We start from the raw sequence: 25600 nt of genomic DNA, 5'->3' as shown, positions 1-25600 counted from the left end.
CGGACGAACTAAAGGGAAGCTATATATATATAAAACAGTGGCTCCTTTAAAATACTTTAAATGACTTTAATTCACAAAAAGTATACCAGAGGATATAATACATAATTTTTGAAATAACAGAAATTCTTTAATCTGCGTTTACTCTTTCTGTGATATACTTTCTTTAAAGTCATTTGAAACATTTTGAAGTAGCCGCTGGCTTATATATAGCTTCCTTTTAGTTCCTCCGTAGTTTGTACGTGGCGCCTCAATCTTTGTCTCAAATCATATAACGCAATGAAAATGCGATCTATAATCGATACGCGCCAATAATTTCAAATTCTTGACCATTCAATATTTCTAATAAAATGTTGGCTTGTCGACAAATCACAGCTGGTTATATAACAATTTTATTTATATTTTTAAATGTAAGAGTCCTTGATTATATTTAGCTGTAAAAATTGTAATGGTAACAATTCAACGATTTATTTTCAGTATTATATATTACTATTCAGTTTGTTTGTTTTTTGTTTTACATAAACAATATACACTAAAATTTACACGTGTATGCCATATTTAATACATGTATAATGTAATATAATATGAATATAGATACAGCGAATTTAGTACGAAATATGCGAAAGTAATACTAATATTACAACGCAACATTAACATGCTTTTGGCATGAAATGTTCTAATCATCCAACATAAAGTTAATACTTTTAAATAAAGAAACAAATATGTTTTTAACAGTGCAGCATACGCTACTCAATATTTCTTTTCACATGTTCTAAATATTTGATCACAATTTTCGCGCTCTGCGTAGGTACATAATTTTTAATATGTAAATTATTTATCTAAAGGTATTGTAAAGCTATAACCGATCGCTAATGCGTTGCTCTTCTACGGCGATACACTTGATGGGCAAATTTAGTCTAAAATTTCATTAGTTTGCTCGTCGTTTACCAAGTTTTCTACTACTATGGTGTTCATACTCCTATCTTTGGATATGGAAGACTTTGCTTTAGTTTGTTCTAAGTTACGGCACTGTTTTTTAATCGTTCTAGAAGTTCCTTTTGCGGTTTGCTTATTGCACAAAAATAATTTTGTCGGCAACTTGGACGTTTCCTGTACGTTGGACGATTCTCCTACTTCCGGGCGGGCTTTGTTCACTCTCGTAGAAACTATTTTCAATCTCTTCGCTCCTTGTTTCACGATTGCTGTTTCTTCGTAAGTCAACGCCACTTTTGATATTTTGTTTGTTGTCATTGGTTTCTTGGCCTGATATTCTCTAGACTCTCTCATTTGCGATCCCACGGGATCGTTAATGCACCCGAAGCTAGACGTTTTCAAACGATTCTCTGTAGTCTTTAGAAAAGCTTTTACAACGCCCTCTGATCTAATTGCGGGAATTTTGGAATTATTTTCGATGTTGTTAACGCACTGATTCTTTAACGGTCTACGAGTTATAGTTTGTCGAGGTTTCTTGTTACTTTTTATTCGTTTCACTGCTGTGTAAAGAGACGTGCTGCGACGAATCATAGACGATTTTTTAACGAGATTCGTTTCGCTCTTCATCGACTTCTTTGGACCAACCGAGGAATCGCTTATCTGAGGTCTAATCCCTTTTAATTTGTACAAATCTTGAGACACGATATCGTTAGCATCCTGTGAATAAAAGCGCGGTTTTCGATTAGATTTTCGTTCACAATAACATTACTGTCAGGCGAGAAAACAAGCAGATCGTAGCAAACATTCTACATTCACATTACTCAGTACATATTCATTAATTCATCGTCAATGCAGGTGCAGTTTGTGAGAGAGAGATTAATTTCTTCTTAGTTTCTCGTAATGTCGTACTTGGAATTTTCGTCCATAATGTTCGATACAAAAAACGTTTCAATTTCTACTTAAACCTAATATACACATCGATATTTCTTTGAAAGAATTATGTTTAATATGATAGAAACACATGGACTGTATTATAATTTGATGCGACACTGGGACCAAGGATTCACAGGAATAAAATAAAAAGGACGTAAAGAAATTATCACTAAAAATACTGTACATTTATTAAAACGGGACGTGTACGTGTATATGTGTGTATGTGTATCCATTTGCGTGTTATAATAGGATACAATGTAAAATTTGTATACATGAATTTATACATAATACTTTCAATTAATAACAACATTTACATATAAATAATGAAGAGCATGACAATAAATATTGTATTATTTAGAGGTTATATTTTTCACCTGACGATTGCAGTACTCATTATGCTTTGCAATAATAACAGTCCTATATAACAATCCAACATACATTCATATTTATTTATGTAACAGACAGATAGAATACTTCTTTTAAATAGTTAAAAAGTATGTAGAATACTTGATTTCACTAGTTAGACTTTTATAAACATTAAGTGATCAATTTGAAGAACCCATAAATATTGTCATTTGTTCACTTCATGACAAATTAGAATAAAATTTCTAGAAACTTCAACAATGAACTCTGATTTAGAAATCTGCACATCTTTCGTGAATAGACTCCATCACCCAGAGATTAATGGTTTAGTCGTCTAAACCACTATTTTTTGCTTTTCGCTAGAGAAAGACATTATTAATTACACACCTGTGTATTCCTCACTGTCACTCACAACCGTGAAATAATTTTTAAGTGCATGGTAATACTACTTTAAGTGCACTTGTCTACTGTCATCAGATTTGTAATGCATTAAAAACTGATTAAGAAACAGTAAATAGACAAAGATGTATTATTAGCTACAAGTATAAGTATTAACATAATTAACTCTAACCTAAAATGATTAGATAGATAAAATTTTACAGTCTTTATAACTCGTTTAACATGATTGCATTGTAAAAAAAATTATGCAATAAAATGTTGCAGACATATTATATCTTTGTTATTGTAACAAGCCATGTATTTTGCATTTTATATACACTTTGTAATTACGATTAAATCGTCTATATACTAAATCTATGAAAAAGCGAGTTGATAAACAGTTTTCTTGTAAACCTTTATACGAAAGTATACCAAATATTATTGTCATGCATACATATATATTAGATGGAAGACCCATTAGTACAGTATAATAAAAATTTCACAAGGTCAATAATAGATACATATATAATAATAGTAACAAATATGTATAAAAGTAATCATAACCTATAAGAATCATAGAATCATTGGTACAAAAATTTTTCATTTACAATAGAATTTGGTAAAAGAATATATCTTTCTTTCAAGAATCAATTTACAATTTAATGAAGCTAAAGAAAGTAATATACAATTTATATGTATATAAATCTCTCTCCCACATTTTTAATTGGCAAGATAAAGTGCAATCTACTTAGGCACTAATGTGTCTTGGTAATTAATAGACGAAAGCATAATAATTTAGTGGTTTTATAAATTAAGAGAGTACACACTGCCTTATGTCAACGGCCGAAACTTCACTCTCAGAATTGACATCAAAATTTACCTTATGTAGAGACTTGCTGAATGGCGTTGAGAGATTGTTCACGTATGCTAATTTTAAATAAGATTTTACACCCCTTAAAGAACGATACTGACTATTTGGCAGTCGACTATTAGGATTGTTATTTGTAAGGTCAAGAATTGAGGGGCCTAACGCTGCTCCAACCTGCAAGTACAGTTAAATACGTAATTATTTATATGATATAAAATAATAATCGAGACATAAAAATTGTTAAGTGTTTCACCGCTTCGAAAACTGCTGGTGTATATTTCGGTGGAACGAATATAGGAGGCATGGTTTTGCTAACACCATCGCGAATCCTTGCAGGCATTGTATTTACCAAACGTCCAGAATTGTAATTGCATTCGAGTGTGTAACTATGTATAAGACCAGTTAATTTATATACAGCTACACGTCCTGATCCTTCCCTGGACATACCATCTCTTTTGTCTCTGTACAAATAAATTCATTGTGTAAAATGTAAAAATTCGAATACCTATTTTTATTAATATTTTTTTTTTTGTAAACTTACATAATATACATGTTTCTTTCCGTAAAATTACACGAGGTAAAATGAAAATTTGGATTGTTAATTGACATTAATTTTGGTAGAAGCATACACGTTATCGTATCTTCTGGATTTTCGAAGTAATTGCCATACATAAAAACTCCCTTCTTTGAAGCGTGGCCGTGAAGATCGATATATAAATATAATCCAGAGTCTTCTTTAGGTGACTGTCCTATGCCAACAGCTGTATAAGTGTTTTTATCAGATTTTAGTTCTACAGAATTATCTCTTTCTTCTGTATTATTACACAGTCCTTCTCCACCACCTTCACATAATGTTGCATAAATAAATAAAAGAATTTTGGTGATCATGTCGAATAATACAATTCAAAATATCATACCCTGAGGCATGTCATCCAAGTTGCTTTTGAGTAATGCGCATTCCTGAAAAATTTCTGGTTGATCTTTATGTTTTTCATCTAATGTCATAAGTGTTACCTATTGTTAGAATTACTGGTTAGTATGGATTTCCCTAATTTATTATGTTAGGACAACATGTTAGTATATGTTGATGTTTGCTTGCAAATTTTCCACACAAATCTGAACAACATGTATAAAATAGAACTATGAAAATTTATTTTTCCTCAATTACCTGTTGAAGCAATCGTGTTGTTGTATCGCGTACAATATTAGCGATTGTACAAGAGGAATCGATAATAGCCAACGTGTTTTCTCCATTTTCATAATTAACACTTGGAACTTCATCCTCTTTAGGTAGTTCATACGTGTGATGATAATATCTTATCAAATTTCTTGCAGCATATATCGTTGGATGATCTTTTACAGAAGGATTAAGGTAGACTCTATTAAGATTAACTCCTCTAGTATCCATTCGATAGTGACCCCTGGCCACACCATCAGGGTTGAGCATTGGTATCAGCTTGAACACATATAGGCGACGGAGATTTGTTGCGATCTGGTCATCGCGATTTAGAAGGAAGTTAAGGAAGCCATTGAAAACAAAGCTAGATGGTGTTTCTCCTGGATGGACCCTGGCACTAATAAAAATGACCTGGAAAATATATCTTTATTTGCATATCAAAATAATATTAGCAATTTAATTTTTACAGAAAATTTGAAATTAAACAGCTATATACTTTTTTATTCCAAAATTTAAAAGGTCGCTCCTCATTTTTTTCAGGAAACATATTGTTCAGTCTGTCTTCTCTCTCCGTTGATATGTTGTGAAATGAACTTATCGTTACAATATCCATTCTTCGTCCTTCTAGAGACTTTATTGCACATTCTCGATGATAATAAACATCATCTACACATGTTATAGTTCTCTTTGCTATTCTTGTATCGACTCTTTTTAAATAGTTTTGTAGATCGGTATAAGAAAAAGGATAAGTAAACGCAAAATATGTAATGGCTTTACAATTTTCAGGAGTAAAGTAAAGGAAAGATAGCGTGAAGTCACTGCCTTTCTGATCCAGCTGAAATATTTCAAATTTTTATATTTTGAAAGTATGAAAAAAATGTACTATTAAATTATAAAAAATAGTTACAGAATATGTAGGTCTGTCACGAATCCGTTCCCAATGCATGTGACCAGGTACAACTTTAAAAACTGGACACATTCCTTGGCTAAACATTTTAACTTGTTTATTTAAGTTGACTATATTAAATTTGACACAAACTCCTGGAGCACAAGCTTTAACACCAAAGTAAAACCATGTTCTATTGTTGTTCTGAAATGGGGTCCCATGACAATCGTGTTTTGTCCATAAGTTGAACTCATAATCTGTTGTGTCTTCCAAGGATGAGCTTTTGCACGATTTACTTTCTGCTTCGTTCCCATCTAAGGACAATCAAATATTCAACTTGCACTGATGTATTCGATGAAAAATATAGGTCAAGGCATAAATACGATACCTTTTTCAGATGTCTCTGGCACTTTTACCAGTTCAACTCTGGCTAAATTGGCCGAATCAAAATTATCGTAAAATACAAAGCCCCCAGAAGTGAAAGAGTCGGGTGTGTTTGCCATGCTGTGTCAAAGGTCACAAGATCGGGTGTAAAATACTCGTAAGAAATGTTTTACGCGTACGCGAAGAACATGATACTTTTGAAAGTATAAAAATTGGTATTATTTGTATTTTCACTTTCTCCGATGTTGAGCTGAATTTTCTCCGTTTGCAGCATTACTTTCATATTAAAAAGGTCATGTTTGACAGTTACTCTGAAATCGAGATGATTTCTTGTTAGCCTGTACTTTATATTACGAAATGATTAGTGCACTTCAGAATCAAAACGAGCGTTTTTTGACGCGTATTTATGCTTGATTAATACACGCGGAATTATGTTCGCCCAATATTTTCACTAGCACCATTGTTACAGCTGATGCAAACATGTTGCGAGTTCACCATAGCTTTTTGTGTACCTGACCCGATCACTAATTGTGACAGAACGACCAGTGCCACTGTTTGTTAATTTAATCTTTCCTCGAATGTATTTTTAGTGTAATATTAATAGTTATTACATTTATGGGTTACATGACATTCGAGATTACACGAAATTTCGTTCAACTCTCGAAAATGTTACATTTTCATAGAAGACTAAAGTTTGACTGTCTCATCGCGCGTTATATAACTAACATTTTTTATATTTTTTGAATGTTATTTATACCTGAGTTATATGAAAATTATCGGATGTTTTCAAGGTAACAGCGAATGTGTGTTGAAAATATACTAATTAACAATTTAATCTCTCGACGTATGGTCACTCTTTGGTATAATGTAATACTATTTGAAATCAAATATTGTGCCAATTGGTGCATATATAGGCTCGTTGTCTGCTGGGAATCATTAGCATCGGTATAATTTGGCACAATACTCCGATTATTACGTACTCATTTGGATCAGTTGAATGATAAGGCGCGAATTGAAATACCCAATCAAGCACCATGGCCAGGGGTGACTTACAATGAAGCTAACGAAGTTTTAGCGTTAGAGCCCAAGAGCTCTTAAATCGATGTTTTTTTAAATTAATTTTCAATAGTAGAATAAATATACTTTTGAAGTAGAAAATATGCTTTCAAAGTAATTCTCGGGCCTTGATAAGTCTAAGTCTGCCATTGGTTGTAATCGAGTAACTCGCAAATTGTGTGAACGAGATTTTAAGGGAAAAATTTCCCTTCGAAAAATCATTGTTCTTTTACATTTTATCATACGTATTTAAGCTGATTAAACCCGATAACGAAGGTAATAAAAATATTAAAAATCATCGACTGTGCTATCTAAATTATCGATGCAACAGTCATCGACAAGTGGCGCACTCTGTCTTCAACAAGAGGAGTGTGGGTAAAAATTACGTCAATAGGAGTCGATACGAACATTTCATAGTGCACCTTTACGATCTATCCTACGTGTTTAGTATTCAAACTTTACGATACTTTATCTACGATGGGTTGAATACGTCAAAGAAACCAAAATAAACCGAAAGTTGACAAAATATTGTCATTTCGAGTAAATTCAAGCATATATCGTGGGTGACACAACTCAGGTTGGAGTGCTCACGCTTGATGTCAATATTTTGACGTACTTCGTTTTTAATAGTCATTCATCGATGTTTGAACATCATTTACAAATGTAAATTTCTTCCAAGTGTTTCTGCGCGAAAGCTTACGAAAAGGGTTACAGATTTTTGTCACACAGTACGTGTCATCATGGATACGATCTAGCCCACTGTCAATGGCTTGGCTCAGTATCGTATTCAGATTCTGTGGAGTCCTGGACTACAGACACAGACATTAGGGCGCTAGTAATATATTTCAAAGTTAAACAAAGTTACAAAAATAAATATCTAAAACTTTACTGTCGCTAAGAACAGTACACATGCGCGATTTGGAGCCACCCCTGGCATTTCTGGGTGCATTCAGAAGTGCACCGCTTCCTAAGCCGGTTTATGAGCGCTCTGTAAGCGGGTGAACCATCGCTCTCTGCAGCTATTGGCTTTACAAATTTTAGACTCGCCCGCTTACTGAGCGCGCACAAAGCAACTTGGGAAGCATTGGCTTCTGGATGCAGCTAGTGGAGCCCTCGTAGCCCCCAGAGGCTTACTTCGGCCCTGGCTCGGCTCGATTCTGCTACGCACACACGCAAGCTTCTCACAGATGTCCCCATACTCCACCCATGCGAGATTTCCTATCATAAGGCCACGAGCACGCTGTCGCGAGGTTCAGATTGTGCTTCGAAGTAGCTCGAAGCAACACGGAACTTGAGTGACGTTCTGCCTGCTGTTCGCATCGCTTTTTTACTTACGTGGCGAGTACTCAACGTTCAAACAACATGTGCGGTGAGTAAAAACGATCATTACCAAACGTGTACGCGTTCCACGCTATTCCCCGTGGAAATGATCGTGATAGCTGGATGCTTCGTGTGGGAAATTTCGGAGTAGAAAGTGTACGTTTGTGTTCCTGTTAAAGGCCTGACTCTGACAGGTTATCGAGTGCCGCGTGACGTTCTCTGTGTGGTTATACATATGTATATTGACGCGCTACCGGCGCGATACGTTCCCCATCGTTCGTTCGATTTAACATCTGGAACATTTAATAGTCGCGTGGCAATTCGTGCGACGTTGGAAACGGAACGCTCGCTTATAATTCAAGGCGTTCGTGGGCCCGCGAATTGGGGCTTGTTAACGCGCGCTAATAGCTGGCACGCGTTTCTTTTAACGAGGAATATTTCGCACCGTTTAGAATGCTCCATTACGAAGCGTCGCGTCGATGCAGAGGAACGGGAAGGGGAGTGGTTAAGTTCTTTAAACTTGACAGTTTAAATGCGGTGTATTTTAAATTAGCTGTCATTTTATCTTTATTTTCGTCGTGAAATTTTGTTGCAGATTTATGTTGAGTGTTTGGAACTCCAATAGGCCCAATTGTAAGCTTTTTCAAATGACATTCAGGTTGTCAACTCTAGGCAGCGTGACCAAACTCACGTGGCTGTCATAAAATTCTCCTTATTTGCTTGCAATGTTACGATATATTTATTTATACTATAAATTATGTTTGCAATATAACATTAAGTCAGAGGTCAGTTTCAAATTTTAGTTTCGATTAGAAGGAGTGGGAGGAGGAATGATAACGTTGTAGACTAGATAACTAATTATCGTTTGTCACAAATGTTGGAACAATGAATGACGTCGAAACACTTTTAGAACAATTGAAGTATGGAATTTTGGTGTACAATTAGAGGATCGTAATTATCACAATTATGGCGGGTAAATAGCAAAGTATGAGAGTTGGTCGAGGGATAAACGGTTACATCAGCCGGCGAATTGACTAAGTCCGTTTGGGCCTGATAACAACAACATTTCGAGTAACAACGACGATTAAACGATTCGTCTGTTTTACTCGTGGCAGCAGTGAGAATATTAATGTTTAATCTTATCGCAAGACGACGGATACACGTGCGACGCTAATTAAGCAAACGAAATTGTAATTAGAATCATTCGTTTAGGAATTTAGGCGGTCGATTCGAGCAAAGATAACGAGAGAAACATCGCTTATATTTATTCAACTGAATATGTAAATTTTGTTATCGATATACGTGACAGAGTAAACAAAAATTATCGTTTAAAAAAAGAAATATATTCAGCAGAGCGTGTCAGAAGAACGGAAAATTAATAAGACTACAGACTCCACAATATTTTTAGCAATAAAAATAAATATTATTGGTTGATTCATGATTCTCAGCAAATTCAATGACACCTAGCCCCTGGCAATTATTTATAGCGATTAATTATAGCATTCTCCGGTTGCACAGTTGCTCTGCTCTATCTGTAAACCCTTACGACATTGGAATTTCCGTCGTTCAAGTCGTGGAAGAAGCGATTTAGGTTCCATAAAAATTCGTCACGCACTATTCTATAAGGAAATTCATCGAAATGCCATGAAGCTCGGTTACGAAAGCTTTTTGCGTCACTAATTTCTTTCTCATCGTTCTCGCGACGGCGAAAGGCAGACTTCTCCGTGTTCGATTCGAAGAAAAGGAATTCGACGTGCTGGTTACACTTTCCACACGGCTAAACATCGATTGAATCGGTGTAATCGAGAAGTAGTCGCAACTTGATTACATTTTTCATTGAAAAGCAACAAACCTATCATTTAATTTAGACAAACTTCTTCGTTCAACATATGGAGTACGAATACTTATAGGACTGACTGTATTATTTCGACCAAATTCTGGGTACAAGACGGTCGAATCTCTCGCGACATGTTTATCTTGTTTTCCGTCTGAAGTGGACTTTTTCTACGTAAATGTGGCCAGATAATGCAAAACATTTAATTCGTATCATGGTATATATCATTCCACAAAAAGGCCAGCGTAAAGTTTCAAAAAAAGCAAAATCGTACCTATACTTTTGATCTGTTCAGAGCGCTCCATGCAGCACTCTTGGATTGCCCAATCGAACAGTTTGGTTATTGACACAAGCGTCTATCTATCGATAGGAAGAAATCACACAAAAATGTCCCCTTTTCGAAGACGATCAACATTTCCCTTCCATACGTGCCCATTTCCTTAAGAAAGAATTAATTTGAACAGAACAACGTCGAAATTCTTGAAACGATCCACTATCGTCGCAGAGCTCTATCCGCAGACAAGTTTTAGATTTCATTTATCGGAATACACGCGCGAATTCACTTTTCACGAATAAATATGCACGAGCGTTGCATATTTATGAAGCGGTTGTGTCGTGCACCGTTAGCTTGTGGCATGTATTCAATCACGAGCGAATAATTATCGACGTTACGTTTCATTATTATATTGTTTCACTTAATTCCGTGATGTGCTCGTGATTGTTCCGTGATTCGACCTGTTGAAATGAAGATTGATTTACGCATGAATGATTTTCAGCTTTGTTAGTCCATTCTTGGCCGTATTCGAGACTGCCGGTGTCCAGTCTTAACCAGGTTACGCGGTTTGACAACGTTTCGATGGCCAAAGTTGATTCCAGGCACGAACGCGTTTTCCGGACACGTGCACCTATCCCTATCCTTCAGGTTTCCCTCGAATGATCAAGACGCGACCATGTCGGTCGACAACCCGCGTGTTTACCTTACGACGCTCGATATCCCCGCCAATACCACAGAAATCCAAGTATCCCTTCAAAAATCAAAAGAATACTGAAGAATATGGAGGTCATTTTGGAGGACGTTTTCTTACTACCCTAGCACACGTGTCTTGAACTCTATTCGAAATCGATCTTCTCATAAACGGAGGGGTGTAGCAAAAAACTGTTTTCCACGTTTCTCGATCCTTTCTTTCGTGGATCAGCTGGCCCCTCAATCGATAACTAATGTCTCTATTGACGCCGAGCCCAACACCGCGAAATAAAGTCCACGTAAAAAAACGTCTAGATTCCAGCGGTTGCAAAACTCAATTTTCAGTGCAGCATTCCGCGGATTAGGGGAAGCATACACAGCCAAACGATACATTCTCGAACGTTAACAGGCTTGCAACATGTTGCAACCGTGTGATTCATCGATCTCTGCAACATTCTCAAAGTTCATCGAAAGTTTATCTGAACGTGGCAGCCAGTGGGGTTGGCCATTTTCCCCTGTATGTTCGTCGTGGACACGGTTGAAACGCGCACAGACACACAATACCGTCCTAATCGAGCCGAACTATCGACCGAAGACACGAGTCGACGCCACGAGTGAAAGTTTCCTCGCGGAGAACCTGACGCTGTGGCGCGCCGCGCCACGGCGACGTGAGAGGGTGCAGCGGCCACGGGACAGTTACACGTGACATTTAGACCTGGCGCGCACCGACACAATCATGCGTGCGTCGAGTCATGCAGGACTTGGAGTCCTTTCTCCGAGAGACACTAGTTTGCCTTTACCTTCCTCGAAAAATTCGAGCTGGCCTCGTCGCGCGAACCTGATTTTTGTTTATGTTCTGGCTGGGGAATTTGCGCGACAGTTTATGGAATCCACTCGTGAAACGAGAGAGAAGATATCGTTAGGGACACGTTTTTTGGAATTTTTTATTCTCTTTAGATCGAACATTTCACTCGTAGGCTTTATAGGCTTGATATCTCGTGTTAGCAATAGAAAAAAAAAATATAGATGGTCCATTAAGGAATTCCTCACTTGAGAATCCTTGTTCAGCAGTTTTGGCACTCCTTTCACGTATCGTCGCCTCGTTCTTTCGGATCGTTTTGGAACCGATGTTGTTTCTGGTCTTTTTGCCGTCTCTATTTTCGTCCACGTTCGCAGAATCTCAAGAGCAGCGAGGATATGTGCAAGAATGTTCGGTTTAACCCGTTCACTGGAGACGATTCTCCTCCCACTCGTCATTTTCTTTCTTTTTACATCTTCAGACTCCACTTTGAAATGGAAACCGTTTCTATATCCCATACTGAACGTTGATTGGTAAGTGGAAGAATCGCGTCCTTCGCTGTTTAGCTCGATTAACGAGAAACAACAGATAGGAACGTCGATGCAGGAAGTCGAAACGGCTTTCGAAGAACGAATTTCAGCAACCTTCCTTGCGACATCGATCTTCGTGCGTCGCTACTTTCTTTAATCTAGAGGCTTTCGAGTCGATGGCACTTGGAACCTCGTTGTTTCTAAAAATTGAAAAGTTTCTTCAGAAAGGTCATCTTTTTGGAGCCGTAGAGTTCTTGGGGGGCGAGACGTCGTAAGTGGGGGATAAGAAGATGCCACTCTTATGAAAAGGAAATGCCATTTGTATTCTTATAAAAGTTCGACCTCTCTGAGGTTACAATTTTGGGTTAGTGGGTCGGGGAAGGGCGAGATTATCCATCGTCAGCAAAGTCGTTCAACTTTGGTTTTCGTGGACACCCAACGCATCTCAATCAGTTCGTATGAATTTCATTGGTAACATGGATACTCTTCTGGTCTCGAAGTTTAGCATGTGTTTATTACATTACTGTGTATCACAAAAGCCAATAAAGAGTAATTACTTACGATCAACAATTTACTTGATTTATTTCGCGATCATTTTACAAGATTCTATGTAAATTTTGTTTGCTAGTTCACCGTGAAATATTTCATTCTACAATTATAAATTTTACCTTTACTTAATCAGTAGCGAGTAGAAACTTTACCTTTCATCCTTATCCCAACGAGAATTTTCCTCATCTCTAAACTTAAGATTACCTGAAATCTGTCATTGGTAAATTGAATACATACGTAAATAATACATAAATTCTGACATCACTGTCGTAAATTGAAGTACACCTTTCCCAGAACGTTCATTTAGCGATGAGCTTATCAAGAACAGCATACGCTACGATTATGTAGCTGATCGTAGGTCATTCGAGTATGAATGCAAGTCGATTATCAGTCACTCGAGTCGAAGTGCAATCTTCCGTAAGTATAAATCCATTAAAGAAGGCCTCGATGATAAGTTATCGTGTTGAAGCTTATCGCTACGCAGGAAATGAACTTTTTGCTTTCGCTAAACCCTTAATGACCATTTTTCTTTCCCTTGGGTGGGGGTTTAAAGTCCAGGATGCCTCTATTATCGTGAGGGCGATTCGCTTATCAAACGATTGCAGTAGAATCTACGCTCGTCGTGATTGTTCGATCGTTTCTTGACTGGTCTCAAATCAAATTACATTCGTTGGACGCGTGATCACGCGTGAGTATTCTTTTCGCTAGTTGCTTCGACAGTGCGAGTCCTGTATCCTTTAACCTGGAAGGCTTTCGCGAGCTGCTCGTACCCTGGAACAACGATGGGCGGTAGGTTCTGTCAGAGATGGGCTAAATTCTTACGTTCACCACGAGCTTTGAATTAAATATAGACAAGTATAGCAAGCTTCCTGTGTATTACATAATTTAAATAATTTATTTGTGTCTTTGGCATATCGTGCAACGTTAGTCCTGTCATTCTGTTTGCCCAATTCACTTAAAATATTAAATTGGTTTTGACTAGCATAATCACAAGAAGAAGAGTCTCTGTTTAGAAGATAACAAGAAATTCTACTCAAAGCGGATTTTGAAATTCATTTGAAAAACGTTTGTGTAATGAACATTTTTTCGACCGTCGACTTAGTAAGTATCAAGTAAACAAGAGTCATATTTTTCCTAGATAAGAATAAAGTATGAAATTACACGAAACTAAACGTGAAAGATGATTTATTAATCACGACTGACAGGCGTACTTGATATAAAAAAAACTTGTGGAAATCCTTTTATTTCACGCAGATAAATTAAACGCTAACTCGAATAATGCCATCTGAATAATAGATTTCTATAGGCAGTTCGTACTCGTGATTTATGGTTCGAATAAAATTTTGCCCATATCGATCGAGTTACTTCTGTCGAGGGCTCGTTACATCAGACAGTATCGCTCCGTATAAGCATAAAGTTGCAATGTACGAACATAGGAAAATAGGAAGCGTGGAAGATTTATTTTCGAAGCGCGAAATTGTTTGGATACGAAACATGAAGTATGAGACATTCATTGCCTCGATATAAACGGAGTAATTCGAGTTAAGCCTAGCTCGATCGTCATAGCCATTAAACAGGATCGTAAAATCATTGGCGATGATAAGGATGAAAGAAATTTACAACAGAAGGGGACCTAGGCGATCGATAAATCGCGTTGGCGTATTTAACAGTATTTAATTCTGTGCGTTTGTGTTGAATACTAATTGCTATTTCTTTTGATTTAATCTCCACCTTTCCAGATCGGAAATCTGTCATACATATTGAAATAATCGCAGCCTTTCTATTAATAATGATTCGAGGACAACGTCTCCAACTTGATACTCTTGAATTCCATCGCTTAAAACACCATCACCGATTGTGTGTCCACAACGACGCGACGGAATACGTCGCGTAACGTTAGACGAGCCTTTCTAGCCGTGGTCCGCTCATTGGTTGCATTGTACCGCGGAAAATTGATACAATATCGACAGCTGGAACGAAAAATCAGCCACGGGACGCGTAGGAACGAAGTGTTCTAACGAGCATTTCGTTCGATTCACACGCATGCAAGCTTTCCCTTTCACCTGTGCACGTGTGTCGCGAATTACCTGTTCCTTGCCAGGCCGATTCGTGTGGGTTCGACTCACGGGCGACGACTTTTTGCATTTTTGTAATGGCTCGCTGGGACCTCGAACGAGTATCGACGTACTCTTTCTCTTTGGGGCGAAATTACGTAAACTGACCTGTTTTTGGAATCATTTTATGTAATAAATTATGTATTAATTATGTGAAAGAAATGGGAATGAAGGGGTACAAAAATGAACATTGTGTATTAGTGCATCGACGAGGGGCTGTTTACAATCGACAGCAATCACTATTTATTTATGGACGCTTTGAAAATGTGAAGGTTAACTTCCTCATTTCTAATAGAAGGTTTCCCCTGGCTGAATTCAATAGATTCTCAAATTGTACTACTACCAATCCACCAAATTTAAATACGCTAAAAACGAGAGTTAATAAATTCATTCGAGATCATAGAAATTTATTGAAGGGATGAGCAGCTGAATTCGATCCACGATACATATGTAGGAGGTTCATCGAATATGCATTGCGTTGTGTCGGTCAGGGGTGAAAAAGAACAGAGCGGCTTGTCGATAAATCGAATCGTTTCCACGTTTCAACGTCGACCTTCTAGCGCGAGGAAAAAGTCGCTGAGAAACAGAAAAATATCGTATCGGTTAATCTACCGAAGGTCTGTCGTTTTCTTTCACCTTGCTCGATCGCTAGAAAAAACCCGTAGGAATGATCGATGGCTTGATTTATTCTTAAGCAGCAGGAGATCTATTATACTTCCACTGGAATATATTATGCCTGATGTAGATTGATTATCTTCGAATGCAAAGGCATCGGCCACTTTAAATTAAACATTCTTTCTATTTTAATATTTTCGATTTCAATATTTGGTTGTCTCCGAGGAAACAAGAGACAATAGTCCATGTTCAGCTTTCACTTAAGACATTTTCCAGGTCTAGAAGTCAGAGACTTTCTACCACCTCCACTCGTTTCCTCGGTGCACCACCTACGAAATATCGACCAATAACAACACAGATTCCTGACATTCCATTCTACCAAATGACAAAATATTAACGTCTACGTCTAACCATATCTTTGGAAGAATTAGTTGACATTCACAACTCCAACCGAAAAGTGCATTTATCACTTTCGAATTATTATATCATTAAGCACAACGTAGACTAGACTAGAAAGATGGACGGAGGTATCAAGAAACCTCCGAGCAATTCTAGCATTTAAGTTCTGAGCAATCTGTGTATACTCAAGGCGAATTATTCTCTGTTTTACAGGAATTTTCGCATATCTGAATTACCTGACGCCAAAGACCAGGAAGGAGATTCTGGAGCTCTTGGTCGGCGGGTTGAAGAGATTGGAGTATCGAGGCTACGATTCGGCAGGTGAGAACCAGATGAAATCTTTCCTTTATCCTTAAAAAAAAAAAAAAAAAAAAAAAAAAAAAAAATGGAAAACTGTGATGTTTTTCGCAATTATCTGGCTGTCAAAAAAGGGGGGAAAAACATGGCGAACGCGACCAGCATTTCTTAGGCGCTTCATTTGGTTTCAGGTGTCGCCCTTGATAGCGCCGATGGCAAGGATATCGCGATTATTAAGAAGCAGGGAAAAGTCAAGGCTCTCGAGGAAGAAATCTTTCAGCGTAAGCGTACAATTTAATAATTTTTATAATACGTAATATAATTTCAATACTTAATTTTCTTCTCAGTTTTCAAAATCGAATGAACTCGATACAATACATTTTTAGAAAGATGTAATTATTGTCAAGTAAAAATTTAAAAAGAATATCCATGGTCCTTGTTACCATAGTATATTAATTCTGGTTCCAGATACCGAACTCGACTTCGAAGCGAAGACATTGAGCCACGTAGGCATCGCGCACACGCGCTGGGCGACTCACGGTGTGCCCTCGGAAGTGAATTCCCACCCTCAGCGGTCGGACAAGGAGCACGCGTTTCTGGTGGTGCACAATGGTGAGAATAGCCACGGGACTTGGATGTATTTTCATCCTTTCTCAACTCAAAACTAAATATTCATAGTCTCTATATGCGATTCCAATAGCAGCCTCCCTACCATCATTAGTCCGTTAATGTCTCAACTCACTGCTCCAATCGAATTCACATTAAAAGAAATACCAACAACTACATCTTACTAACACTCATGACAACTTATTTCAACACCTGTCGATAGCTCAACGCAACACTTAGGTATCGTTGTTAACGAGCCATTAGTCCTCATCGCTAATCGACGACGAATATCGCAACTGCGCGACCACATAATCGTTCCTCTGATGCCGGATTCTCTGTTAAGGTATCGTGACCAACTACAAGGAAGTGAAGACGCTGCTGCAGCATCGGGGGCACGTCTTCGAAAGCGACACCGACACGGAAGTCATTGCGAAACTCATTCACCATCTCTGGGTCCAACATCCGGGTTACTCGTTCCGCGAGCTCGTCGAGCAAGTGGTCCAACAATTGGTGAGCGTTACTTTGAATAACAATGCCGTTGAACAAGAATACAACGTGGCGGAATGGGGCGAGGGGGGCGGGTCGAACGCAAGATGTTAGACGAGTCTATGTGTCTCGTCTGGTGTTAGGCACGTTTAATTTTATTTTATAGGAAGGCGCATTTGCTCTCTGCTTCAAGAGCAAGTACTTCCCAGGCGAGTGCGTGGCGACGCGACGAGGATCGCCTCTGCTCGTCGGTATTAAAACGAAAACTAGACTGGCCACCGATCACGTTCCCATCCTATATGGCAAAGGTACGTCGTTCAATTCAGTTCAGTAGTTCGATAGTTCGTCGACGCCAGTTTCGATAGCGCCAATTAACGAGTGGCGGAGAAAGGTATAAATTGGTGAACTTTCGGAGAGATCACAAGGCTATTTCCGGTCACTCTGGCTGTCCAGGGCTGAGATTAATAATGCTACCAAGGGTATCGCTTCTACACTTCTTTAAAGGGCAAAGGCAAAGCAATTATGACACATGGTCGATAGATGATACCCCATTTCTCCTTCCAAGGAGGTTGGTATGGCAATTTGGCAGGAATGCGCAACAGTACTTATGGTTTTCCATGTGTCAATGGCGAGAATTAATTGCGAACGATTAACTAGCATGCGTCTCTACCGCAATCTTGAGTTGTAGCTAATTATAGAATAGTTTATGTTTTGTGATTATTTTTAAAGTAACATGTTACATTCCTATCCTGTGTTCTACGGTGTTCTGATAGTGAATTGGGCCTAAACGTAAGAAATTCCTGTAAATTAAGTAAAGTAATTAACAAAATGGTACTACTACACCAAGTATCTTGTTTACGCCAGAAGTGTATTTTCCGAGAGTTGCGTACTATACTTTGTCCCGTAACTGTTTCGATAGAGTGACTAATGTTTATCCTTAAAAAAAATGAATAACTTATTTTGTAATTCCCAGCACGTTGTCAGTACAGGTAGCACGTATATTATTAAATGTAAAATAGTGTCGTCATATTCCTTAATTTAAGTTTTATCTGTTATCTATTCCTTCAAATGTTAACAATGAATTGCTGCATGTAATTTTCCTTGGCGATTCAGTTTAAGATAGATACTACATGATATTTCTTTTGCATGATCACCTACCGGTTATGTTCTTCTTCGACTTTTCGTCTCGACAGATGAACTTCCACGTGTAAACAAAGGTATATACAGTACTCTACACTTATCTGTCTTCTCGACACTGGACCTTTCGTTCAAGCAATTCGCTTTATTATCAAACATTTTCGTTACCAAAGTAAACTATACTTTCAGTGGTTTGACGGAAGGTCCAGCGTTCCTAAAACGCATGCAAACCAATTTCGCTTTGTACTTCTGATGTGTGTTTTATGTAAATCAGTTTTTTGTTCGCTACGATTTTATTTATTGGTAAAACATATATGTCCAAGTCTGACAACTAAATTATTGTCTTCTACTTCGAGTAACAAAATAACAAAATAACATTGGCTTTCTCTAGTCGACTCAATTGGATTCACGTGAATATTTACATTGTCATGAAAATATGTACCGTAACAATCTTAATTATCTATACAATCGCTTCGAATCACGACAGATTATTAAAATTCAGTCGTCTCGCTTTCCAATCTCCGACTAAAATTTGTCGCGTTCGTAGCTTTGTGATTGTTATCGTGCACACCGATTTGCGAAAAGATGTTTTCTCGCCATCTAGTAAAAATCGTGGGACCGAATGGAAAGCATCTTTTCCCAAACACTTTGGAATTTGTATCGCCGTCGTCATTTGCGTTACTTGTTTTGCTAATTATTTTGTTTTCTTTCTCGTCTCTCCCACCCTTCGCATCCAAATTTGAGCAGAAGGTGAAGCACCGACTAAAGGTAATACTTTACATTCGTATACGTTTCCTTTCGCTTGCGTTCCGCGCATGGAGTTTCACGCTTATCCGCCTGTTTCGTTTTTTCAATTTTACACACTGATCGCTTGGGGTTGGATCGCACCGTCACATGGGTGGTTTTTAAGAAGAGCACGTGTCTGATCTATTGCCACGCTTTCAGTACGTATACAAGATGCGTTCTCTTTTCAGCGTGAGGGCACACGTTCCAGGATGGCACAGGGCATAATCTCTAACACACCACTCAGAAACAGTTTTTCTTTCCTTTTCTTTTTCAAACAGGTGTTCCTTCATTTGGACGTCATTCAGCTTTCTTCGTGAAGGTACAGAATGAAAATTTGACGTCAATTGGGTTTTAGGAAGGAACCTTGTCGAGGTGCACAAGAAGTGAACAGAAACATCAACTTTTAATGATAGGATGTATGATTGGATAGGTTCTTTTGATTAATATTTTTTGGACTATGTTTATACTGCCATTCGCAATTACCGTTCATTATATAAAAATGAAAAGAAATTGAATACACTGTAAAAATGAAATTTGGAGTATATGTGCATGTACCATCATTTAGAATTGTCTTTTCTTTTGGACCATATCAAGGTCCAAAGGACAAGTAAACATTGAATTTTCGATTTTTGCTATACGAAGTAACCAAAGGACACAGTAACAAAGATTTTCCCTCGAATGGTTCTTCTTTAGAGAGGTTATTCGCGATAGCGTCGAGGCTGTTCTTAACGTCGACCGCCTATTTTCAATAAGACCTCATTATACTCGTTAACAATCGTACCTCCTGATCGCTTTGTCTACTATTGTCATCACGGCCATTTAATTTATACGCCGCTCTCGTTTGCCGTCATTACACGAATGTTTAACTTATGTAACGTCGTCTTTCGATGCAGTCCCTCTGGTGCAACAGACATTGATTAATCATTTAGCTATTATTTAACGCGAGCGTACCTACGAACATTACTTATCACGTTCTTTAGCTAATTTGGTGCGGGGCTTGTAAATACTGAAAAAAAAAAGACACGACACGAAGCGATGAATATCGTTTCATCTTCTTCGTACCCTTTTGGTGCATTGGCCATACCTCTTATCCAACGAGCCTACAGTTTTGTACATAAGTTTGTATTTTTTACTCGGACACAAGTTTGTATGTATACGAATTTATGGTTGACGATTTGTCAGTCTCCTACAAGCTATTCTTCCAAGCTTCCACTCTCTGTTTCCGATCTTTGGAACCCATCAATGGAAACGTTTCAATGTTGATTCTCGAACAGAAGATCGAAGCTTGAAATAAATAATTGTTTTCAGACTGCGAAATCATCATTCCCCAATTTGTATTTTCCCATTCAACTTCGAAATCTTTCGAATCAAGTCCAGTGAATGAAAGTATTGAATAATTTGGTGAAAACTGCGCTTGGTGTGCATCTTATCGAATCTACGAGTTTGTAATATATCTATGCTACGAGGCAACGGTCGACAACTGTTGAACAACTGTTGGAAAATTTATTTTCAAGCTGGAAACGATAGCGAAACGTTTAATTCGCGTATTGGCTTCATCCAAGGGTCACAGGTTATCGACCACTGCTGCAAAGTATAGATATATTCGATGTACGCTCTTCGATAGAGCCAGAGAATTAATTTATCATTTTTGGCAGACCATCGTCCACACGGTCGCACCGCTGAACTTCCGGTGATGCCTCGCAGCGATAGCACATCCGAGTTTCAACCCCTGGAGGACAAAGAAGTCGAGTACTTCTTCGCTTCTGACGCTAGCGCTGTCATCGAGCACACGAATCGCGTTATATTTTTGGAGGTAAGACTCTTTTACTCAATTTTTAATTTAGAAGAACAAAATGTTAGAAAACTATTCTCAGTAACTGCAATTGCTATTACTGCTCAGAATGCATATTCATCAACGATATCCTTCGATTTCAGGATGACGATGTGGCTGCAGTCAAAGATGGTGCTCTCAGTATCCACCGTCTTCGTCGATGCATGGATGATCCCCATGCTAGGGAGATTACCACCCTGAAGATCGAGATCCAACAGATCATGAAGGGCAACTACGAGTACTTTATGCAGAAAGAAATCTTCGAACAGCCTGAGTCAGTAGTAAACACGATGAGAGGGCGTTTGAACTTCCAGGACAACTCTGTCACCTTGGGAGGCATCAAGGCAAGTCTCAATCAGTTTGGCCATCCTCATTTATTTAGATGAATCAGTCTAATAGACTGTTCTGTTCTGTCTTATCAGGACTACATTCCCGAGATCAAAAGGTGCAGACGTCTGATGCTCATCGGCTGTGGGACGAGTTATCATTCCGCCATCGCCACCAGGCAGCTCTTGGAAGAACTCACCGAGCTGCCAGTTATGGTCGAGTTGGCCTCTGATTTCTTGGACAGAAATACTCCAGTATTCAGGGATGACGTGTGTTTCTTCATCTCACAGTCAGGTAAGTTCAAAAGGCAAGAGAAATTATTCCTTACTGTACCTTACCTAAACTGTATTATTAAATTCACTTGACAGGCGAGACAGCAGACACGCTGATGGCCCTGCGCTACTGCAAAGGTCGCGGAGCCCTGATCGTCGGGATCACCAACACCGTGGGCAGCAGCATCTGTCGCGAGTCCCACTGTGGCGTTCACATAAACGCTGGCCCTGAGATTGGGGTGGCCAGTACCAAGGCCTACACTTCCCAGTTCATCTCTCTCGTAATGTTCGCTCTGGTCATGAGCGAGGATAGAATCTCCCTTGGCACCAGACGCCAGCAGGTATTCTCATCGCCCCTCTCAATCGCTTCGACAAAAACTAAGATTGGAATAAGAATGATAACGCAAGTCCTCTTTTCAACAGATCATTGAAGGATTGAAGAACTTGGACAATCTGATCCGTCAGGTTTTGCAGCTCGACAACAAAGTGAAAGAACTGGCCAAGTCTCTGTTCCAACATAAGTCTCTATTGATTATGGGCAGAGGATACAACTTCGCCACATGTATGGAAGGCGCTCTGGTAAGTTGCCAGCGATTCAAGAATCGTTGATACCGTTCTAGCCACTCTCTCGCACTGGCGTAACGTCTCGAATCATCTCAAACGTGACGTGGCTTATTAATTTAGTCCGTTGTTCGTCTGTTTCTTCGCAGAAAGTTAAAGAGTTGACCTACATGCATAGCGAAGGCATCATGGCTGGCGAATTAAAACACGGCCCGTTGGCACTCGTCGACGACTCCATGCCCGTGATAATGATCGTTATGAGGGATCCTGTTTACACGGTAAATTGGAATGGTTGATACTAAGCAGAGCTAGTCAGTCTTATAAGTATTCGTACCTTATAATGAAAAATTTATTTGAAGAATAACTTTTTCTCTTGCAATGCCAGCTATTGCATAGTATCAATCACGAAGAAGTTTATCGCGTACAGACGTCATGCTATAATTATTTGTTTCAGAAATGCATGAACGCGTTGCAACAGGTAACCGCGCGCGATGGCAAACCGATCCTCATCTGCGAGGAAGGTGACGAGGAGACCAAATCGTTCGCGGACAAGGTCCTCGAGGTGCCCAAGACAGTCGATTGTTTACAAGGAGTTCTCACAGTCATTCCCATGCAACTGTTGTCTTTCCATATCGCAGTTCTCCGCGGTTGCAACGTTGATTGTCCCAGAAATCTGGCGAAATCGGTCACGACCGAGTAAAGTCTTATCGACACGGAACGTCGATGATTTATTTCGAGCACAGCATATTCAGTGTGTTCAGTTGTTTTACGTGATATCGTAGACTTCATTAAAAACTCAGAGAGCAATAAAGAGAGTGAAAGGTAGAGAGTGAGAGATTGAAAAAGAAAGGGGACGAATTAAAAAATACGTCATGATGTTCTCGCGATGACGGTGAATTCGTGAAACTTATCATCGACAAATGCGTTTCAAAGTACTTAGCAATTATAGACTCGTATCTGTATTAGAGTACGAACGTGATTCGAAACGAATGTTCCTTATGTTCGTACGTGTATTATGCAGTTCTTAGAGTTAATACTTTGCACCATTTTTAGCAATTATATTTAGTTTTACGATAAGGGATTAGTATTCCGTTAGAGAGCAACGAAGACGTTCCTTGCTCGGAGAGAATAAAAGATTTCCCAACGAATGATTCCAATGCATTTAACGGTTGTTCATATTCGTATTAATTAAAAGAAACGGGACTGGTGATGCGACGCTTTTCAAATTACAAACGTGATTCTACTTTACGAAGCTGTCGATAACGCAATTATGAGATTTACATTATTGTGGAGAGTGTATGTGCAAGTGTGTGTGCGCATGCGAATGTGTGTATATCATAGATCGAACGGAGAATTAGTAATCGAGAACGGTGGTTTATTTCTATGGGTGATCGTCATCCTTTTACTTTTATGAAGTGACGATTGCATGCTTTTGAAAACTTGTATTTTGTACAGTATTTTAGAGAAACAACCGAAATTTGATACTTTCCTTTTACTTTGTTACGAGAAACAGTTGTACTACGAGATAAGCTAATATTGTTACCGATACGGTATAAACATGTTCAAATTTCAAGATTATATAAACACGAACTTATAAAGGAAAATTTGGAATTCGTCAAGTGATACACCCTATCCCCGCTTCTTACACCTAAAAACGCTTTTTTGTTTATTCTGCAGTAGACTGATGTGATCCAAGAAGAGATATACATACATACAACGTTTGCACAACTTAATCAATGTGTTGCAGGAACCACGATTTATAGAAAGAAAAATATTGATGTATTCCTGACCTCTCTTAATTTTGAAAATTAATGACAAAATAATATAAAAGCCTGGTATGTTTGCTATAGTTGCTATAGGTTGAAATAGACCCAGTAAACTCGCACTCATCGCTCATACACTGTTCGCCTTTTAATTTCTCGAGATCTATGCTCAGTGTATCGTTCTAATTGGACGCGAGCCAGAAAGCCGATCGAAGTGATACCGAAGCTCCGCTCGGCGTATGCGCCAGTAGTAAATCTCGTGTTTATGTCGGACATGCGGAATCGAGTTAGTACACGGTATCCCATCTAACCAGGGACGATCTGCGACTCCTTTCAGTGGTCGAGGTCGCGAGGCAGCAACTCCGATACCTTTCTTACAAGTACACGACTAGCTTCGATTCCTATACATACACGTCTTACTAATGAATCTAAAAACAGTCTCAAGACATATTACCCTTCTCCAGTCTCTCTCTCCACCTTCTCTTCTCCTTTTCATACATCTAAAGATAATTATCTGTGGACAAAGACCACTTGTGTCAAGTTCAAGAAAAGAATTTCCACGTCCTCTTGATAATTCATCCAAAAATAAGAAAAGAGAGTAAAGCAAAAGTAAGGACGATAAAAAAAGACCAAGCAATAGAAGGGAAAGGAAAATTGCACTCTGAAGCGTGATCTTTGAAAAGTTTAGCCGCGTGATCGAGCGTAATTCCAGGTGCTAAATTTAAATGCGTTGCCTCGATCCCCCCGGGTTATTTCGCGCAGGTTGGCTGCGTTCGAAGGGGTGGCGAAGCGCCATCATCGTCACCCCTGCGTTTGTAGATTGTATTGTAGAAATGATTCAGGTCTGAGGGGTACCACAGGGAGAAAAAGGGGGGCTGCTTCTTAACGCCACCTGCTAGGTATAACGCCATGTACACATTCGTGTATGTTTATATCTTGAGTTCAAGTAGGTTCAATTATTAAGCCAATTAGGCAAAATTAATTGGGTTATTGTTGTTTAAAAGGTTGGTACTCTAACATAACAAAAATGATGACTTTCTACCTAGAGTTATAAATGATTCGATAGAAAGGCACAGAATTAATCCCTTCACCCGATAAACTAATTTTGTATAATTCTTGTACCAAACTTGATCAAAGTACGTTAGGTTAACTTAACTCACCATTTCTCGTTCTCATTGAATAATTCAGATAGCCACCAAAAGGGTTGATTCGGTAAAGAAAACTTCCTTGAAATCCTTCTTCCCTAATAAATGCAAAAGTAAAAGAGCCTCCAACGAAAATTTCGTAGTTTACGATTGAATATCTGACTCGTCTAAACAGGCCCTAAAATGTGTAAGAGTAGCGGGCGAACACCCTCCGTAGGGCGGCGCAGTCGATCGCCGCCATTGCCGGGTGTCTCCAAGACCGTCTGCGCCATCGCTAGACGAAGGCGCCC

General features: G+C 38.6%; 2 protein-coding genes across 8 annotated transcripts; one reads left to right on the top strand and one right to left on the bottom strand.

Annotated features, from left to right (window-relative positions):
* Nucleotides 1–481: 481 nt before the first annotated feature.
* LOC128876782 (cytosolic carboxypeptidase-like protein 5) lies at nt 482–25477 on the bottom strand. 4 transcript variants are annotated; one of them, XM_054123443.1, is made up of 10 exons: nt 25326–25477; nt 5924–6230; nt 5557–5849; nt 5146–5484; nt 4641–5060; nt 4390–4486; nt 4014–4314; nt 3726–3933; nt 3485–3646; nt 482–1647 (listed from the first exon to the last, which is right to left on the bottom strand). In XM_054123443.1, the coding sequence occupies exons 2-10, from the start codon at nt 6036–6038 to the stop codon at nt 910–912; spliced, it is 2673 nt and encodes an 890-aa protein (XP_053979418.1). In that variant the 5' UTR covers nt 6039–6230; nt 25326–25477; the 3' UTR covers nt 482–909. The 4 variants fall into 4 exon arrangements, with proteins under 4 accessions (XP_053979418.1, XP_053979417.1, XP_053979416.1 ...); XM_054123442.1 differs by lacking the exon at nt 25326–25477 and adding an exon at nt 6677–6825; XM_054123441.1 differs by lacking the exon at nt 25326–25477 and having other exon boundaries at nt 5924–6626.
* LOC128876789 (glutamine--fructose-6-phosphate aminotransferase [isomerizing] 2-like) lies at nt 7705–24006 on the top strand. Of its 4 annotated transcripts, XM_054123459.1 has the most exons (15): nt 7705–8344; nt 16313–16420; nt 16588–16677; nt 16865–17008; nt 17346–17512; nt 17655–17796; nt 18682–18705; nt 19373–19393; nt 21067–21224; nt 21347–21586; nt 21665–21863; nt 21938–22182; nt 22265–22420; nt 22552–22680; nt 22857–24006. In XM_054123459.1, the coding sequence occupies exons 1-15, from the start codon at nt 8338–8340 to the stop codon at nt 23100–23102; spliced, it is 2076 nt and encodes a 691-aa protein (XP_053979434.1). In that variant the 5' UTR covers nt 7705–8337; the 3' UTR covers nt 23103–24006. The 4 variants fall into 4 exon arrangements, with proteins under 4 accessions (XP_053979434.1, XP_053979435.1, XP_053979436.1 ...); XM_054123460.1 differs by lacking the exon at nt 19373–19393 and having other exon boundaries at nt 7707–8344; XM_054123461.1 differs by lacking the exons at nt 18682–18705; nt 19373–19393 and having other exon boundaries at nt 7709–8344.
* Nucleotides 25478–25600: the final 123 nt, after the last annotated feature.

This window comes from Hylaeus volcanicus, chromosome 5 (assembly GCF_026283585.1).
Source record: "Hylaeus volcanicus isolate JK05 chromosome 5, UHH_iyHylVolc1.0_haploid, whole genome shotgun sequence".
Lineage (NCBI taxonomy): Eukaryota > Metazoa > Arthropoda > Insecta > Hymenoptera > Colletidae > Hylaeus > Hylaeus volcanicus.
The sequence above is the reverse complement of the archived record's forward strand: the minus strand, read 5'-3'. Positions and strand labels throughout refer to the sequence as shown.

Bases quoted from the DNA above. Each gene is read 5' to 3' on its own strand.
- LOC128876782 (XM_054123443.1), bottom strand. From the start codon at position 6,038: ATGGCAAACACACCCGACTCTTTCACTTCTGGGGGCTTTGTATTTTAC. The intron at 3,934-4,013 runs GTAAGTTTACAA...TTATTTGTACAG, and splicing joins GAAAGAAACATGTATATTAT to AGACAAAAGAGATGGTATGT. The intron at 1,648-3,484 runs GTAAATTTTGAT...TTTTATTCACAG, and splicing joins TCAGCAAGTCTCTACATAAG to GATGCTAACGATATCGTGTC.
- LOC128876789 (XM_054123459.1), top strand. The intron at 16,421-16,587 runs GTGAGAACCAGA...ATTTGGTTTCAG, and splicing joins TCGAGGCTACGATTCGGCAG to GTGTCGCCCTTGATAGCGCC. The intron at 22,681-22,856 runs GTAAATTGGAAT...TATTTGTTTCAG, and splicing joins TGAGGGATCCTGTTTACACG to AAATGCATGAACGCGTTGCA.